General features: G+C 43.7%; 1 protein-coding gene across 2 annotated transcripts in view; it reads right to left on the minus strand.

Annotated features, from left to right (window-relative positions):
- Window positions 1-13,654: 13,654 nt before the first annotated feature.
- Window positions 13,655-20,107, minus strand: part of ERICH3 (glutamate rich 3) — a 149,873-nt gene continuing 143,420 nt past the window's right edge. For both annotated transcript variants that reach the window (XM_020968543.2, XM_020968547.2), the window contains 2 exons: window positions 17,532-19,832; window positions 13,655-16,206 (listed from right to left, as the gene is read on the minus strand). In XM_020968543.2, coding sequence (XP_020824202.1) covers window positions 17,533-19,832 — 2,300 coding nt within the window. In that variant the 3' untranslated portion in view covers window positions 13,655-16,206; window position 17,532. The remainder of the gene's footprint in view (window positions 16,207-17,531; window positions 19,833-20,107) is intronic.

The following is a 20,107-nucleotide window of genomic DNA, read 5'->3' on the forward strand; positions in this document are numbered from 1 at the left end:
TAGTTAATATCATTAATATTTAATTAGTGTAGAGTACTCCATCTACTTGTGCAGATTGCCACCAATTCTTAAAGCTGTAGCCTTTGAGGGGGCTGGAGCAGGGGAGGGACTTGTCTATGTGGGGCAGAGACAGGACCTGAACCCATTTTCCAAATTCAAAGGCCAATTCTTTAATGGCTTTCTAGAAAGAAAATGTGCAACATTTTGAATGGATTAGTTATTATTGTTTTATATGATTTGTTTAAATTCATATTTCAGAATGAATGTTTTTTTAAAATTTCATCAAAAAGTATGTAGACATTGTCAATTACAAGTTTAGTGTCCCCAAAAAGTAACATGGTTTCATAGTTAGAGGACTTTACATGGCATCAGGAGCAGTTGGGTTTCCATCTGGCCTCAGTCATTTATTAGCTGCATGACCCTGGGCAAGTCACTTGGTGGGAAAAGGGAATGAACAAGTACTCATATGGCGCTGACTGTATGTCAGGTACTATACTAATCACTTTACAAATATGATCTTATCCTCCCTACCACCCTGCAAGGTAGGTACTGTTGTGATCCTTTTTACAGGTGAGGACACTGAGGCAGACTTCAGTGACTTGCTCAGGATTACACAACGAGGAGGTATGTGAAAGCAGATTTGAACTCAGTTCTCCCTGCCTCCAAGCCCAGCTACTTATCCACTGTACCCCCAGCTGCCTCTTACCTTGAGCTCTCTGGGTCTAAGTGCCAATGTCTGTAAAAGAAGGATTAGGACTGGATGAAGTCTAAGGTCCTTTATCACTCTCAACCTACGATCCCTGAAACAACACTATAAGGTAGCTAGTACAAGGATCATTATCCTCATTTTACAAATGAGGAAACTGAGGCTCAGAGAAGGTAGTGTGACTTGACTATAGTCATGAAGTGGAGGTGGAAGTGAACTGGCCTTCTCATTTCCGGTCCAATGTTTGATACCTTGTCTAGATAAGCTACAGTGATCTTAATTGGAAAGAAAAACATTCTCTTTACACTGAAGCTGCTGGGAAAATTTCAGTCCATCAGGAGGAGACAGCTTCAGTAACTCTAGCCTGGCTATAATGAGAACCTGAGAAAGCAGGTTTCAGTTGTCTGCTGAAAACAGAAAATAAGCAGAACTTAGCATCTCAGCCACTAAAAAGAAGGTAAGTAGTTGTGCAGTGATTACAACCGAGGAGGAAAAAATGCAAAGTTAGGACCACAAAAAAGTAATGTGATAAATAGCACCTTGTACATGGATTTTAAGTCCCACCTTTGACGATTGTGTCATTATGGGCAAATCGTTTAATTATCCGAGTCTCAGTTTCCTCACCTATAAACTAGTGACACTATCTCCAGTAGGCACCATCACAAATTTATTAGGAGGCTTGAATAAGATGGATGCATGGGTAAGTGGATGTATGGTTGGGCAGATGGCTGAACAAACACTTAATTTCTGCTTTCCATGTGCCAAAGTTTGGGAATACAATTACAAAAACAAGATGGTCTCTTACTCTCATGGAGCTCAGGTTCTATTTGGGGGAGACAACATACATAGAAGAGGAGATAGTATGGTACATAAAGATATGACTGGCCTTAAATAGAGGTTCTAAGAAGGGAAGCCCTCACCCCCCACAACATGGCAGTGGGTACTTCAGAGATGTGAATCTGGGAGTTCCAAGGCTGTTGTGATCTTCCAGGATGAAGAGGTCTCAGGGATGTGATGGAGAAGTCCAAGAGGCACAGCATGATGGGAAATGTCCATTGTCAATAAAGATGGTAATGCATCTTCTTCAACATCATTTCTATGGATAAAACCATAGTCTCTTCTGGCACTGAATCACTTTAGGGGGCACAGATGTTAGGTCCAAGAGCATTCTTTTCTCTCTCTTTAGTGTCTGGGCAGCTGAGAAGTAGTTGCTGCAGTAACTGCAAGGACAATATAGATGAAGCTTTTCTGGGTCTTTCGAGCTCTGGTTGTTATTCCAAAGCACACGTTTACTGCATGGTTCACCAGCTCTCCCCTCCCAATAAAACAGAGGAAATCTTATAATATTCTCCCTGTTAATTATGATAAAGGAGGGTTGGGAATAACTGCAAGAGTCAGAGAACACCTACATTGTTATTTCCTCGTCAGAAAGAACAAGTGATTGGCAGAAGCACGACGCTGACTCTGATAAGCAGGAGGAGAGAAGCAGGGAGGTGAGTGATGGCAATTAGAGAGTCAGGCATCATCCACCCACATGCCCAACATAGAGAAGGTAGGGCCGCCATTGGAACCATTACCCAACAGATTTTGAATGCCAAATTCCTTCCCAGTTAAGTCTTGTTTTCAGTCACGCAGCCACGTAGACTGAAGAAACCTTCCTGACCAGTCGCTTTGTACTCCCAGAGCCCCACAGACCAGGAGGGGCCATTTGGAATGTGGTCCTTTCTCATAGTCCATCCACAAAAGATGAAGTTTGGCCAAGGCAAGGGTTAACACCCTAGGGGAGGCATGAGGGAGGAGTAGAACTCACCTCCCTCCCTAGATACCCCACATTCTAGGAAATTATCTAAAATGAAGAGGGCCAAGGCTGCTCATTTCTCTTTGAACCCTGGATGTAAAGAGGTACAACAGCTGATATGGTGTCCCGGCACTAATTAAATTAGCCTTCCAGAATTCAAATCCCCACCTGGCATCCAGGGCCTGCTGATGAATGCACTTTCCTAAGCACACCCTAACCTACATTTATTTTTAATTAGTGGAATAAAAATGAGATTAGCTAAAGGATATTTTTTTGACTGATGGACTCAAAAACTAGAGGAAGGAATATTCACCACCTGCAAAGTCAGTTTCTAAACTATCTTTGGTAATAAAAAATGTTGCATTTCTCCAGTGCCTTGCAGTTCACAAAGTGCCAACCTCATAAAAAACCCTGTGACAGAGCTACCATGGGCATTACTATGTTAAAAACTCTGTCTGTCTGTCAGAGTTCCAAGGGACCTCATGGCTATCTAGACCCACCATACCCCCAAATGGGTGCTTCTACAAAATGTCCTCACTTGACTGCAAGGTCTCTCAACAGGTCTGCTGCCATCCAAGACAGACCATTCTCCTTCGGAAGAGCTCCAAGTAGTTGGAAGTTTTCCCTTGTATTGAACCTTCTTTTGCTAATTTGCAGGTATAATCCCAACGTTCCTGGTTTAGCTATCTGGGGAAAAACAGACCAAGCCCCAATCATGCTTCCATGGGACAGCCCTCCACATGTATGAAGGCAATGGTGATGACCCTCACCCACACCAGTCTTCTACAAGGTAGATAGCCCTAGTTCCTTCAACTAATCTTATGGAAAGAAAGCAAGGTCCTTCACCATTAGAAAGGAAGTTGGTACAGCAGTGGAGGTAGTAACAGGCCTGGAATAAGCATGACCTGAGTTCAAATCTGGCCTCATACACTTCCTGGCTGAGTGACCCAAGGCAAGTCACCTAACCTCTATTTATCTCAGTTCCCTCATCTGCCTCACAGGGATGTCATGAGGCTGAAGTGGGGTCATGTTTGTAAGGTGATTCATAAACCTTACAGTATAATATAAATGCTCGTTATTATTATTAGGTGGATTTCAACCTTGTACACCCCTAGTCCTGGCTCTTCTGGATACAGGAAGAGACAGAAGAATACAAGTGAGTCTAGACAATACTGTAAAGGGGGTGGATTTCCCAAATGGGCATTGCCACCCATTTTAGCATCATGTGCTGAATTGCTGCAAATAAATGTCCAGCCATTCTCCAGCCCATTAGAAGTTCTATATGGAAGCAAACAAGGGACCCAGAATAAAAACATGAGAAAACACTATTTATTTTTGGATGGGGACAAAAGCACAAGCAGGAATGGGGCCCGATGACTGGTCTGTCTTTGTGCCAGGCATCAGATATCTAGAGGACACACAATCTCTGGAAAACCTCTGATCTCCTGGAATGCAGAGTCAGAGCCTTCTTTGCATAAGTCCAAATGGTCAAGTCCATGCAGAGTAAGCAAGATTTTTCTTATTATCCAGTAATTAAAATAATTGGCTGGAGGAAGAAAGGACTGTCTCCACTGAAGAAACAGCAGGCCTTAGGGACAATGCATATTTAATAGAAGTAATAAGTCGTTAATACAAATGGAAATTCTGCAAAATGTGGAAGAGGAGGAAAACGGCATTGGGAAAGTTGCTTGCTAAAGCACAACGAGCTCCTTCTCTTCCTTGGCCGATTCATTACGGTCGTTTATTGATTTAAAATATTAATTAACTGCAACAGTCATCGAGAGGCCCCTCCATATCTTTAGAGGATGCCTGGCTATGGTCGCAGCCCTGATATTCCAGATCAGAAGGCATCAAACAGCAGTGTCTACACTGAATAAAAAGTCTCTGGTGTACGACAGAAAAGAGCTCTCAGAAATGTTGGGATCTCATTCATTAACTTTATTCTCTGGTAATTTACAACAGTCAGTGGGAAGCTTAAATGAAGGAAGGAAGAAGTATTAATTTAGTGCTAGATACTAGGCATAGGAATACTAAAGTAGAGACAGTCCCTGACCTGGGCGGACTTATATTTTGATAAATGGGGACAATACACATAGAGGAGTCATGACAAGAGAAGAATAGTTTGTTTTGGAAAGTTACAGAGAAGTAGATAGAAGGTCACCCTTGATATACAGAAGACCTGGGTTCTAGACCTACCTCTGACACAAACTGACTACATGCCGGGAAAATTATTTAGCCTCTTAGTGCCCCCAGGTGACTCCTTAATGAAGATTCAGTGGCAGGCTGGTCACTGGTCTCCACTTGGTGGAAGGGTATTCCTCACTTGGAGGAGGGAAGAGAAGAAGAGAGAGAGGGAAAGGGAGAAGAAGGAAGGAGAGAGGAAGAGGGGAAGAAGAAGGGAGGGGAAGGGAGGGGAGAGGAAGGAGAGGGGAGAGGAAGAAAGAAAGAGGGGAAAAGAAGGAAAGGAGGAGAGAGACATAGGGGGAGAAAGAGCAGGGGAGGGGAGAGGAAAAAGAGAGGAGGGGAGGGGAGAGGAGAACCAACATTGATGTTTGTATTCTAAAGCTGCATCTTTGAAAACCCAGAAAAGAAAGTCTTGTCACCAGTATCTTTGGCACTGTCAGACATTTCAACATCATAAACTGATGTGATATTTATTGTCAGTAGAAATGGCATTCAAAAAGATTCATTAGAGGCAGCTAGGTAGTGCAGTGGATAGAGTACCAGCCCTGAAGTCAGGAGGACCCGAGTTCAAACCCAGCCTTAGACCAAACACTTGACACTTACTAGCTGTGTGACCCTGGGCAAGTCATTTAACCCCAATTGCCTAAAAAAAATGCGTTACCATCTTTTTTGCTACTTGCTGTACCCTAAAGACCATTGGATGCCTCAATCTTAGCCACACCTGACACTTCCTTTGTGTGTTATCTCTCCCTACTAGAATTTGAGCTCTTGGACAGCAGGGAATGTCTTACTTTTCTCTGTGTGTGTGTGTGAAAATACATATATATTTACATACACACATATACATATACATATATTACATATATATGCATATTATATATATATATAGTACACCCACTTAATAATATTTAATATTTATATTATGCTTTTAAATTTATAAATCATTTTACAAACATTATATATATTCAGAAATGCATATGTACAGAATGTGTATACACACACACACACACACACACACACAAACACACACACCCTCTATCCCCAGGGCTTTGTACCCAATAAGCACTTAACAAATGCAGATAACTTTTAAAACAAACAGCAGAGAGTTAACAAAAATCCTTATATAGTAAGACTTCTATAAAAAGAATTATTCTGTGGGACAATTTGGGACATGGTTTCTTTTTAAATCTGTCATCTGCAGAAACTGAACACAATGGGAATAAGTTACATTTAGTTGATGTCTTCCTTAAACAGAGCTGTTAGAATTTATCACTCACGTATTCCATTTAATTTATTGCTTTAGCCACATATGATGTCTCCCACTGGCAGAAGAATAAAGCAAACAAGGATAGTGATTGCCCCAGATCCCCCTTCTTTGGGGCAGGAAGCACAGAGTTTGATTTTTTACCATCTCCATCCCTGTCTCCCCCAAGTGTCCCTAACAATTTTTTTAACCAAGGTAGAAGAAAGCACATGAGGTCATGAGAAACGTAGGATGATGTGAGATGGTGTTCATTGGAATGGCTGAGTGATTTCCATTGAGTAGGGGGGCAGTAGGCTTCATTAGCTCATTGTAATATGCCAATTTCTGTACTAACCTCTGAGAAACATATGGCATCCTAGCAAAGACCATATGTACAAACCTTTCACACTGAGAGGCAGCATTTAGTATGCAATGGTTGTCCCAGGATTATGCCCATCACATATGTAATCACTAGACTGTACTTGGAAGAATCTACATTATCATGGGAATTAAAACACAAACCCTCAGAATATTAGTTGTTCTGTGGGTAAAATGGAGTATACTCTCTTTAGATCTTCAGTGGGGAAGGAAGGAAGGAAGGAAGGAAGGAAGGAAGGAAGGAAGGAAGGAAGGAAGGAAGGAAGGAAGGAAGGAAGGAAGGAAGGAAGGAGGGGAAAAACACATTTATTTAGTGCCTTCTATGTGCCAGGCACTGTGTTATATGCTAGGTATACGAAGACTGGCAATTAACACATACACATTTATGTAAGTGTGTGTGTATACATATACACATACATACAAATATGTATATATGTGTGTATATATATGCACATGTATGTGTGTATATGTGTGCATATATACATGTATTTTTCTATATCTATATTCTTTACAAGGAGCTCACAGTCTGATAATAATAACTAGCATTTATATAGCAGTTTAAAGTTTGCAAACTACTACACCTATTTTCTTAGTTTATGATTTGAACTCAGGTCTTCTTGACTCCAGGTCCAGCACTCTGTTCACTGCGCTCCCCCATGACCTCTAGGGGAATAGCATGATAGTGCATGGACAGCAGGGAAAGAGCATGCTACAATGTAGGGCCACAACTTCATGCCATAGGAGGACCATGTGAGGCAATTGGGAGAGTTCAGTTCAGAGTAGACTTGGGAGTGGTGGTGGGAGGTATATGGCACTCCCTTCATTATGGGCCTTCCTGTGGAAGATGGATCAGATGTGCTGCTTGGCCAGAGAGTGAATGACCATTCAATGACCACCATGTCTGAAGTACTGACTGTGTGCCAGTCACTACAGCAAGTGCTTAAGATGTGAACAAAACGCACAAGCAGTTCTTGTCCTCAGAGGACTTCCATTTTAGTGGAGGACACAAAATATGTAAGTGGAAGTCTCCTCTCCATGTGAAAGGCTTGTGTATATGGTCTTTGCTAGGGAGCCATATGTTTCCCAGAGGTTAGTATAAAAATTGGTGGACACAATGAGCCACTAAAGACCACTGGACCTCTACTCAGTGGAGATCACTCAACCACACCAGGGAATAATATCCCACATAATTCTGTATTTCTCAAAACCCCATATGGTTTCTCCCATTTTAGTAAAAAAAAGAAAGAAAGAAAAAAGAAAAAGAAAAGAAAAGAAAAGAAAAGAAAAGAAAAGAAAAAAAGAAAAGAAAAGAAAAGAAAAGAAAAGAAAAGAAAAGAAAAGAAAAGAAAAGAAATTAGGTAAGGACACTTGAAGGAGAAAGAGATGAGGAAGTAGAAGCTAGAACACCATTTGTGGAATATGCTTTTCCCAGGGAAATTACTATTTAGCTTTGGGTTGAAATAGATGGCAGCTGAAGATTCTTCCAACTCTGAGATTCTACTATTCTATGAGTTAAAGAAAAAAAATTAAAAATGAAGGCTCTTAGTTGGGGGAAACAGAACAATTGGTTCCCCTTACCCCCATAATACTCACATCTTTCATCCCCTACTGCCTTTAGTTAAAGGAGAGATGAAGGAAGAAGGAAATGAAGACTATGGAGAAGGAAGGATGAGGCACAATCTTGAAAGCTCTATCTTAGGATTAGACTAAAGGGCAAAGTCTTACATGTACCCAAGATGTAAAGAATCTAGATTTTATATAACTGAGAGAAAAGGGCATGGAGGATCCCATGGCCTTCAGTTCTACTTGCCAAGTCAGCCCAATAAGGATGTCATGTTCTAAAGAATGGGCATTTGAAGATACAAACACCAGTGATTGTTATGAGAAAGAAAAGAAGGAGCTCAATGGAGACCAAGTTGATGCCACAGTGACCTTGTTGATGAAGACACAAGGAATATGGAAATGAAGGTAGATAATGAGGATGAAGGCAGAAAAAAACTATAGTCCTGTGCAAATAAGGGCAGGTTTTCTAAAGCATAGAATGAGCTGAGGCTGGTGAGAAGCACTAAGGAGAAAAGAAACACCTCCAGTTGGAGACAAGAAGAATGTTGGTAGCAGGATAGATAAGGCCCCTGTCTGGCCTGAAAGGAAGGCCTATGACAGATTTCTCAGGGAATATAAATGCACTCAACACATGCATTGCTTCTGATCCTGCTACCAACAAGAACATGGAAAAATGGTTAACATGGAAGAACTGGAAGTGGCAATAAGATAAATTCTCAAAACCAAAGGTCCATGAGTTTGATAAGTTTATTACTCAATGTGTGGGGTTTTTGAGGATTTGGGTGGGGACATAGAGGAATAATAACAACCAGCTAGTATGGGTCCATCAAAAACAATTAACTTTGTTTTCCTTTTTAAAATTATGTTTTTAAATAAGTTTACTTCCCTGGTAACTTTCAGCCTAGTCAGACTCTCATAATGTTTTTTAAATGAGAAAGAGGCTTAGAGCAGGTCTTTTTAACCTTTGCTGTGTCTCATGGCCCATGTGCCTGTCTGACGAAGTCCACGGACACCTCCTTAGAATGGTCGTAAATGCATAAATAAAATCCATAGGCTCACAAGAGAAACCAATTGTGCTGACATATAGCTACGAAAATAGTTGCTACCCCTCCAGCCCCCAAACGGATATGGGAACCTTGCTGGGGTTTCCTGGAGCTGTTCTCAAATCTTTATCTCTAGATCTGGGATGTTGCAGGAGTTCAGACGAAGCCCGGTTATATTGATAATGGTTCTCATGCCTTCCTTGCCTCCAGTTAGTGACCTTGCAAAGGCCTTGCTGACAGAGAAGAACAGAACTTTGGAACAGACTCTTTAGGATTTCCTTTTGGTAATGAGATTTGCCACGGCTTTGTTGTAAGATGCGTATAGGAAAGGACATGGGGATTCTTGTTGTTAATTTGTCAATGTGCTCCTCTAACAAAGACGAGAAGAAAGTGGTCTTGGTGTCTCAGCTTTAAAGCCAGAAGGGATCCCAGAGGCTGGCTCATTCCACTCATTTTACAGATGAGGAAGCTGGGGCACAGAAAGGCTAAGTGATTTGTCGAGCATCATGCAACTGGGAAGTTTCTGAGGCAGGGTTAGAATGTTGGTGAATCTATGTCTGGAGCTGTTCTGTCCACTACACTAGGCTGTAAGAATCACTGAGGAGGAGGAGGGTCTCTTGTAGTTTCCTCATGAACAAAGATGTCATTCTTCCCACCTGGTGGGCATCTTGCCAGCTGCCCTATGATATCCCATGTTCTTCTGAGCTACCAACCCCAGTTTCTACATCTCGAATGTCTTATTGTTGTTCAGGGAATGGTAATCAAATCCACACCGCAATTGCTATGGGAAGGAGTGGGGCAGTCCATGGCCTTCTGGCCCCATTCACCATTGCTACAACTTTCTTGTTCAAACCTCCCTCCCTTAGTGATCATTTCCCTATTTGTGTTCTATCCCCCATCCCCCTTAGAATGTGAGCTTCCTGAGGAATGGGATTATCTCACATTTGTAGGAATTTCACCAATGCATAGCATAGTGCCTGGCATATAGTAGGTGCTTAATAAATGCTTTTTTCCCATTCATTTATTCATTCACTCACTTAACAATGACATATATAAAGTTAGATTAGATAATTCTTCCATCTTGCTTTGGTGTATATGCACATGACAACTGATAGAATAGGATATTCTTTCTCCTTTCCTTACTCTCCCCTTCACATCCCTGGGCCATCCAAAGCAGAAGCGCTCAGGGAACTTGGGGATTTCTCCTCTAGTGTAACACCAGGGTGGCTGCTTTCAGCCTCCTTCACAGCAACACTCCCACTACTATACTCTTTGTGTCTGCTCTTTGCCCCAGAGTCCAAGACCTTAGAAATCTGAGCAGAGCCCAGAGGGCCCAACTGGAGGAGAGCAGCCTTAAGCGATTTTAGTTGTGCTTAGAGAAAACTTTGTATTCTGCATTCCTTTTTGTGGAAAACTTGGATAAAAATGAGCAACTGGCATTTCTTTTTTTAAATTAAATTTGAATTTAGAAAGTTTGAACCACACAAATCTCCTGTGACTAATTAAATCTGAAACCCATGAAGGAAATATATCTCCTAGGATTTGAGAACAAAATCTGTACTATGGGCTGTTTATGTGGAAAGTAAGGAATCACAGATGGACAGCCCCAGTGTGATGCTAACACCAGGGGAATGTGCAAAAGCCCAGAAGAAGGAAGGCTCCTAGCTTACTGAAGAGCCAGGACCCAGGGGAACCTAGATAGCTGTAAGTGAAGGGATGTCAGGGGAAAAAGAGATGAGCTTGGCTCTGCCTGGCCCCCAAGGACAGAACGAGGAACAGTGGGAAGAAGTTTAGAAGAGACTTGACCCTTTAAAGGAAACCTTTCTAACAATTACAGGTACCCCAAAGTGATATGGATGGGCAGCCTCCAAAATGGTGGATTACCCCCTTCCTGGAAGTCTTCAGGCAAAAGAGCATTGACTATCTGGTGTATTAAAGGTAGCTAGGTAAAGCAGTGGATAGAGTGTGAGATTTGGAATCAAAAAGACCTAAGTTCAAATTCTTCCTGGGACCCTTCCTAGCTGTGTGGCCCTGGGCAAGTCATTTAACTTATGCCTGCTTTAGCTTCTTCATCTGCAAAATGGGGATAATAATAGCACCTTCCTCCTAAGATTGTTGGGAGGATCAAATGAGTTAGTATATGTATGTTGATTTGAAAATCTTAGAGCATTCTTTGGATGAGTGCTGTTGTTATTATATTGTAATGGGGATTCATTTTATGGTGTGGGTTGGATGGGATCAGGTAGTTTCCTGAAAAAGAAGGGGACTGTACACTTCATTGGACCTACCCCCATAAAGGGTCCAAGACAACCAAAAGATGTTGGGAGCAGTTCCTATTAAGAGAATGCTCTCGCTCTCTCCTTGAAAGGAAGCATGCTACAGTGGATACAGTGGTGGTTAAAAGACTTGGCTAAGGTTCTACCAGTATGTGTTCAATGCAGGATTTGAACCCACATCTTCCTAGCTCTGAAGCCAGCTCTTTATCTGTTATACCACCTGTCCTCATTAAAGTGAAGCCATTTCTGTCTGTCCAGATACATAAGCAGACTGGAGCTCCATAGCACCTTGCTGGAGTGTCCTGGACTGGGGAGACAAAGGAGGAGGGAGTTGGGGGCAGATCATAAACCTTCAACTCTCCCCTGGGTACACAATCCCTCCAGCCCCTTCCAACTGATTGGAGACCAGCCAAAAGCCATGAAAGAAGAAAAAGAGCATTTTCTCCTCTGCTTCCCACCATGGCTATAAACTTCAGCATCTTCAGTGGGAATCAAGTCTAGCAGGCACCCCCACCATCCTTCCATAAGGGACACTCATAATAGTGACAACCCAAAGCAATTCTCCTTGTAATGAAATTGGAAATCTGAAACCAAGCTCGCAAATGCAGGAAGTGATCTATTTCCTCTGTTAGAGACCCACTGAACCTGTTGGATCAGAGTGGGATTAAACACACATTATTATCTGTCTTCAACCCACTGAACTAAGTCCCTATCAAGGCTTAGCACACAAATTATTCACCTGATTGGAAAGCCAGGTCCTTCTAAAAATAGTACTTATCAACAAGTGGAGGGACGATGCTGTGGTGGCAATACCACTTGGCCTCAGAGTCTGGAGGACCTGAGTTCAAGGATGGGTTCTGCCCCTAACTTGCTTTGTGACTCAGGCCAAGGCAGATGCCTTCTCTTAGGTTCAGTGTCCTCACATGTAAAATGTTCAACAAGACAATCTCTAAAGCTCTATTTTATACTACAGTTGAAATCAGAGGCATGGATTCAAATCCTGTTTCCATTACTTAGCCCCTGAGAACTCTCATGCAGATGTTCTCTCCCAGAAAGCAGGCTGCTACCTAACCAATCTGTGTGGAGCTCGTCCGTATTCTGCCATCATTCTGCCAGAGACTGTCCAACCGATATCCTGGCTCCTTTATTTGCTTTCTCCTGACATTGTTAGGACGTCAGGCAACACGTGGGAGAGTGAATAGTTATCTCTCACTCTTGTCACACAACTAGCTCATCTTCTTCAATATGAATTTCAGAACAATACCTTTCACTCTTGTCCTTTGTGGCTCTTTCTTTGTTTATTGATTAACTATTGGGGTATTTACATTCACCAAGTGCCTCTCCATTCAATGCAATTTGCCAAACATAACCCAATCTACTCTCCTCCTCCTGCATAATTAATTCTAGGACCAACTTGTTCAGATGATAGCTATATGTGTGTGTACGCATGTGTATAGGTATATACACATGTGAATAAAACTATAAAACTCATCTATCACCATGTTTATCTATCTATCTATATGTGTGTGTATGAGACAGAGCTCCATATGGGAGATGAGAGCTATATTTTGACCTTCTAACTGAATGTCATGATCTGGACAATAGGCATTTTCATCCACATCCTTTTCATCCATTTCAATTCTTAGGACAAAGACTCTTTGGAATGGTTATTGATCTCTTCCAGAAGTCTTGCAATGTTCCAAGGCTTGATGCAACCAACATCATGTTCCCAAACACATGCACACACATACATATATGCACAGACTTACACATATACATATTCATAAATAAACACATGTGGACATACATGCATAGACACATAGAGCCCCCCAGATGGAAAAAGTCACGTACATCTATATATAGACCCAAACATATACAAATGCACACACACACACACACTCAGTGGTAACAGCTCCCTCTAACCTCCAGGATCCAGTCTCAAGTCCTCTGTGAAGCCTTGGCAGCTCTTTGTAGCCTGGCCCCTTCCTGTTCCCCATCATCCCCATCCGCTCCACCACTCTAGCATGCAGCCATACTGGCCCACCTGCCATTCTTCATAAACAACACTCTGCTCTTCTTCTCTTTGCCTTTGCACTGACCTTCCCCTCCAAGTAGAATGTTCTCCTGCCTCATGTTTGCCTTCTGGATTACCAGATTCCTAGAAGATCTAGCTTTGGGGCCACTTTCTGCAGGAGGCCTTTCCTGGTTCTCCCATCTGTCAGTAGGGCTTTCCCCCAAAGGTTACCTTCCATCTCCTCGTATGGTTGTATGTCATTATTTACATGTTATCCTGCCCTCCCAAATTTGGACAGGAAAATTTAGAAAGCAGACATGAGTTTTGCCTTTTTTTTTTGTATTCTCAGTGCTTAGCCCAGTGCCTGGCACATAGTAGGTGCTAAACAAAAGCTTATTCATTGATGGGCACGCAGTGGACACAATAAGTGTTTATTTCTTGCTGCCTGATCAATGGATATAAAAGGAGGTCTCCAGCCTGTCCAGTGGCCCCTTGAAGGAGGGAGGGAGGGAGGGAGTTAGGGATGAGGCAAGGATGAGAATGGTGCAACATTGGAAAGAGAAAATGGGTTGTGATCTCTCCTACTGGCAGATGTTTCACACTGGGGAGATCATGAATCCAGGCAAGTATTGAGGGGTCACCTTAATGAGGCCAGGTCATCCATGAACCTGCCCTTTCAGCATGTTATTTACTGGTCCTTTTAAGAATGAAGAACACTGACGAAGAGGAGCAGCTGGGTGGGGAGGCTCATGCTTTCACTGCCATATTGCCCACATAGAAGACCCAGCCCAAGAACATGAAATCCAGGTGTGCCATGAACAGTAACATCCCAGGGGACTTTGATGCCATGAGTCCTTTGTATAAATCATTGTTTCCTTTCTAACCACCACACAAAAATCATAGTTCAGTGCAGGAGAGGTGCTTATGCATTCTTCCACATTCTATGAAAGCATTGTCATTCCAAAGAGTGAAGACAGAGAGACCAAAGACCGCAGAATCCTGATGTGAGGGCTCATTAAGACGTGGCATGTCATACTCTGAGGATAAAATTATGCCCCGAGTGACCCGGTGCCTGCCCACAGGCTGTGGAAGAAGCCTATTAGAGCAGAGCATTCCCCTCTCCAAAGTCAGCTCATTATGGTTATTAACTTAGGGCTAGGGGAGAAGGCAAGGCAGGGGAGAAAAATACCATCAGCCCTGCTAGAATGCCATCATCCCAGCCTACTGGAGATCCCACCTCTCCCTCAAAGGCCCAACCTCACCCCTCTGACCTATTTTCTTTATCACAAATACCATACCCCCTTTGCTCCCCCAAAAAATTCTTCTTCTGCAGTGAATGATCAATGATCATGTTCTTTAGAGAATTCTCCTTTATCAAGCACCAAAGGGCCAACCAAAATAAGAATCCTGGTCCCCAGGGCCTCAGAAGGCCCAGCTAGCACATGTTTGAGGCATTTGTGGGGGAGGTTTGCTGCCTGTTTTGGGGGAGGAAATGGCTTTGGTGGGGATGGGGCCTGGGGGAAGGATGGTTTAGTGTTGGAACAGATCTGTGATTTTGTTGGCCTTGGGAACTCTCATTGAGGGGATTTCCTGTACCGACGAATGAGCTCAGTACCTTATATACTTATTTGTGATCATTTCTCTATAGAATTTATCTGCCTTTTTGCCAGAGGTTCACAGGTCCAGAAAGGACCTCAAAGCCCACTTTGCCTACCGCCCCTTATTTTACACATCAGGAAACTGAGACTAGGGAACGGAGTCACTCACAAAAGGTCACACAGAAAATAGGCATCAGAAGTGGAATTTGAACTCAGGCTCTAAGAACCATGCTTTATCCAATCTAACAAACCACTTCTATAAGGGGAAAAGGTGGCCAAGGCCAGCAGCCCCCAAGGGCAGTGCTCTGTGGCTAGAGGAATCCTAAGGGAAGTCATGAGCCCTTTCCACAGAAGGAGGCACACTCACACTTATCTGGGAAGTGCTTCCAGTGGTGATCCAGAAATCCAGTGCTGTTATTTACTGATGCAGTCTTGGCACAACACCCCCCACAGAAGTGGGGAATAGTGGGCCAAGCCACCCCTCCTGACCATTCCTTGTGGCATCAACACAGATCCACCAGGATCCTTAAGATGAAATGCTGTTAAGCTGTGAGTTTAGCTGGCTGTCTGGGGAAGGAAGGATAATAAAAATACTCTCTCTCTCTCTCTCTCTCTCTCTCTCTCTCTCTCTCTCTCTCTCTCTCTCTCTCTCAGCATTTCAAAATAACCCTTCCCACTTAGAGGGAAATACTTGGCATTATCAGTAAGAAAGGATCTTTCTAGACTATAATCAAAGACTTTTTATCCATCAAATCCATCTTGTCAGGACAATTCCCAGGGATTGCATCCTATAGGTCAGCACTGGACTTTGCTTGATGAACAGACATGGGAGACTACTGGACATGACTTTCATGGACCAAGAAGCCAAGTCATTAGTAGTCCCAAACCACAAATCTGATTTAGGTAATCCCCAAGCAATTAACTAAGAAAAATGAAAATTAATTTAAAACAAAAAATAAATTTGCATAAACTCATAAAACTATAGGGTGATTTTGCATAAAACTATAGGATCTTAGGATAAAAGGGACTAATTTTAAAATACTATTTCACTTAGAAAATTGATGGATGTCAATTACGGGAAACATCTACAGACTAATCCCATTAGAGAGCATTTCTTCTAAGTTATCTTCTTATAAGTCCATTTCAATTGCATGTCCTGTAGTTCCTCTGGATTAAACAGAAAAGTTTGTCTTGTTGGGCATCAGCAAAAATGAATAGATGAGTATCTTGATCCAGCACAAACTTACAGCTCTGTGTGTGTGTGTGTGTGTGTGTGTGTGTGTGTGTGTGTGTGCAATACTCAGAGGGAGAAAAAACACAGTGCTATAAAAGTCTGGACAGGACAATGATTAGAGACTTGCTCCTCTGCTTCTTGTTTTTTCCATAGACATATTTAAAGCCATCTGAAAAATAAGAAAAAAAGCAGACAATGTTACCAGCAGAATAATTCAGCAGAGCTAAGCAGAACCCTCACTCATCACTGGGAGGCTGTCAGATGAATACATCATAGGTAGGACACACTTTAGAGATTGCTGCTTGTTCCATATTTATTAACAAACACAAACTTTACCAAAATTCTAAGGTGAAGGCACAGAAAATACTTAATAGAAGCAAGCAGTATGAAATTTCATATCATCCTGTTCAAAAAAGAAAGAAAGAGAGAAGGAAAGAGAAGGGGGAGGGGAGGGGAGGAAAGGAGAGAGAAAGAGACAGAGACAGAGAGACAGAGACAGAGAGACAGAGAGAGAGAGAGAGAGAGAGAGAGAGAGAGAGAGAGAGAGAAGAGAGAGAGAGAGAGAGAGAGAATACTGGAATGTTCAACTCATTTTTCTCCAATTTGGGGGTAAAGGGGAGAAGGTCACTTGCTCCCCCCTTCCCAGCATTAATCTTTTTATTCTGACTTAGTGTCCCTAGATAAAGGGAGAGTAGTGTGAGCTGTTTATAGTGAGCACCTGTGTTCCTGATTCTAAGGGGAGAAATCAGAAAATCTGAAAAGAAATACAATACTTAGTGAGGGCATGGAGTACCCTATTTTATCCCCCTTTTCCCACCACACAGTGGTCCCACCCAAAGCGATCCCTCTGAAGCTATCAAGTCTAGCATCCGGGGGAGGGGCACATTTAGTTGAAAAGCAAAGTAGAGGGGGAGGAAGTGTTTCTCCCACCAGATGTCAGCAGCTGTGACTAAACCCTAGCTGCTCATGCTCCTCCCAGCTCTGGCTACATGCTCACTCCGGCTCTCTGACCACACATCCCTTCTTGAGTGACAGTGAACCCTCCCCCCTCTATTTTTCTAGAACACTTTCTCTGGTTCCCTCCTTTTCTGCCATCACCCTCTCTACCTTGTGCTGTGCTTATATGTGCACATGCCCTCTCCCTTATCCCCTGGAGAATGGAACTTCCTTGAGGTCAGGAACTGCCATCTTTATTTCCTCCAGTGCAGGGACTGTTTCCTTTTGCCTTTGGGTCCCCAGCTCTTAGTACAATTTCTCACATATATTAGGTATTTAATAAATACATGTTTGTTAATTGCCTTCCTAGCCCCTTGCATATAAGGAGTTTCATACATGCTTACTGCTGAATCCACTGGATTTCCTTGGGGCTGGACACAGTCCATGTGGAGGCTTCTACTAAGCAGAGCATGCCCATGTGTTGGGCAGAGCAAGGAAGGCATGACCTGGGTCACTGTCCCTCTGTGCTGCTGCTTGGGGACTCTGGGTTATACTCACCTTAGGGCCTTGGGACTTCAGCTCCTAGAGCATCATCCTTCCTTTGTGCTGTGCTTTCTTGCCTCTCTCTGATTTCAGTCATCCCATTTTCCACAGTCATGGTTTCTAAGCCCCGGGGCCTCTGGCTCTGGGGCCCTCCCTCTCCGTGTTTCACTTCTCCCCTGGGCTCTGGCGATCCTGGTCTGGATTTCTCCTCATCCCCTGCCTCCTCAGCCTGGCTCTTCTCCCACATCCAGTCTTCTCTCACTATGTCCCTTTTCTGATCTCTCTCCCATTCCAATGCCTGTATCATGAGACTCATTTCAAGAACCCCTTCCCTGGTGGCTGGGTCTGCCTCTGGGGCTGCTTTCCCTATCACCTCCTCCACAGCTGGGACTCTTTCTCCCTTTCCCTCCTCCTCCACTGCCACTCTGCCTCCAGCTGCTGTTTTCTTTAGTAGCTGGTCCTGCCTGGGCCAAGTTTCCCCCACAACACCATCTGAAGGAGAGGAGGCTTTATTTTCTTCTGTTTTGCCCTCAGCTGCTGCCAACACCTCCCTCTTCAGTGCTGTCACTGCCATCCCTCCTGCGTCCCCCACATCTGCCTCAGCTTGGCCGTCCACGATGGTTTTCCCTTCTTGTGTTTTGTTCTTTAGGGCTTCTTTCTCCAGAGACATCTCTGTCTCTGTTCTTGCTGCTGGAGCTTCCTCTTCACAGACCTGTCCCCCACTCCCTGGCTCTTCTTCAAAGATAGCCCCGTAGGTCTTCACTAGGACTCCTGTTTCTTCTCTCTCTTTAGCCCTTATTACTCCTATTTCCTCTGGGGTCTCTACCCTTTCAGTGACCGATGGTTCCTTTGTTGTGGTCTCCTCCTCAGGTGTCCACTTCTTTCTCACCAGTTTGACGTCAGGCATTCCATCTCTATTGTTGGGTGACCTCCTGACCTCCTCTGGTAATCCCATCTCTTGTTTTTCCACTTTGTTTTCTTCTTTTGCCCTGCAAGTCACCTCTCTTGTGGCTCCATATCTGATTTCTCCATCTTCTATTTCCACTTCTTCCTCCATTCCTGGAATTCCTTCTTTCCCTGACAACTCTTTGACTTCAGAAGCTGCTTCCATTAGGGACAGTTTTCTCTCATTTTCGGCACTTTCTCTGTGAAACACCACTCCGTCAACAGGCTCCATTCCCTTCCCTACTACTCCTTCCTCGGTATCACACTCCTTTTCCTCTATCTCTTCTCCTCCATTTGTGGTTTCTTCCAATTGTTCAAAAACCTCCTTGGCTTCAGCTACAGCTAGGGGTGTCACCACCTCCCTCTGGGACATGGTTGCCTTCACAGTTTCATTCAGTGCCTCAGTTTCCTCCTCAGTCACTATTTCCTCTCCCACAGCAGCTGTCTCCTTCTCTGCCCCCCTAGGATATCCAACTTCCCTACCAACATCTTCTAAATCAGCTACCCCAATGTCCCCTTCCTCCTCTGGGGTCACACCCCTCAGAACTGCTGCCTTTTCCCCACCTTCCTGCCCCTCTTGGTAAGTTTCCTTTTTCTTAGATAGTGCTTCCTTGGTGCCCTCAAGTGCCTCCATCTCTAACACGTCTATCCAAGCTGCCATGTTCCACCTGACTGGAGACACCATTTCTGTGTATTCTCCTTCCCTTTCAGCCTCACTCTCAGCCTCTTCCTCCTTGGACCTTCCTACTTCACTTTGGATCCTTCCTTCATTCTTGGTCTCATGCCTTACCTCCCCTGTATCCCCATGGCTTTCCCTGGCTGCCTTCCCTATAGTCTCCTCCTCTTGGATCACAGCCTCCTTTCTCTCTGAGCCTCTGTCCCTCCAGATCTCCTCTTCATGAGATCTTGCATCAGTTATGACCTGTGTTATTCTCATCCTCTCTGTCGCTTCCCCCTCTTCCTTAGATGCTAGCCCTTCTCTTTTAGCTCCTGTCTCCTCCCCATCCCAATGGACCCCTGGGACCTCTCTGACCTTAGTCAATTCTGCCACTTCAACTAAAACTCGAGGTGCTGATGTGGCATTGACCACCACCCATCCCCTCCCCAGAGCTGCCTCAGCTTCCTCTTCCTCCTCTTGCTCCTTCTCCTCTTCCTCCTCCCCCTCTTCCTTCTCTTCCTCCTCCCCCTCTTCTTCTTCCTCTTCCTCTTCCTTCTCCTTCCTTGATCTGGGCTCCTCTGCTCCTGCCCCTGGCCCAGCTTTCTTGGGCTCAAAGGCTTCTCTCCTCTTCAGCTGCTCTCCCTCAGGTGCATCATGCTTGGACTCCTCCTCTGTCTCCAGGGCTGCTGTTTCCTCTGCCAACAAGTCCCCATCTGGAGTTACAAAAATAATTGAAGCATTATGTGAGAGGTGTGTGGTCGCTGCAGTTCTATCAGATGCTATTTTGAGGGAATTGGAGAAAAAGGCAGATGGAGGGCTGGTTTTTTGTTTGCTACAGTCTTTCATCAAAAATAATACAGAACTCCTGGAGTGGGAGATTGGGAAGAGGGTGCTGAAGCCACCTTGAATAAGCTTGAGAGAGCTGATTGTTAAATTCAATCGTGTGAGCATTTACACCTCAGAAATGGTCAAGTGCTGCAAACCAGGA

Source organism: Phascolarctos cinereus, unplaced genomic scaffold (genome assembly GCF_003287225.1).
Source record: "Phascolarctos cinereus isolate Bilbo 61053 unplaced genomic scaffold, phaCin_HiC Scaffold_5;HRSCAF=322, whole genome shotgun sequence".
Classification (NCBI taxonomy): domain Eukaryota; kingdom Metazoa; phylum Chordata; class Mammalia; order Diprotodontia; family Phascolarctidae; genus Phascolarctos; species Phascolarctos cinereus.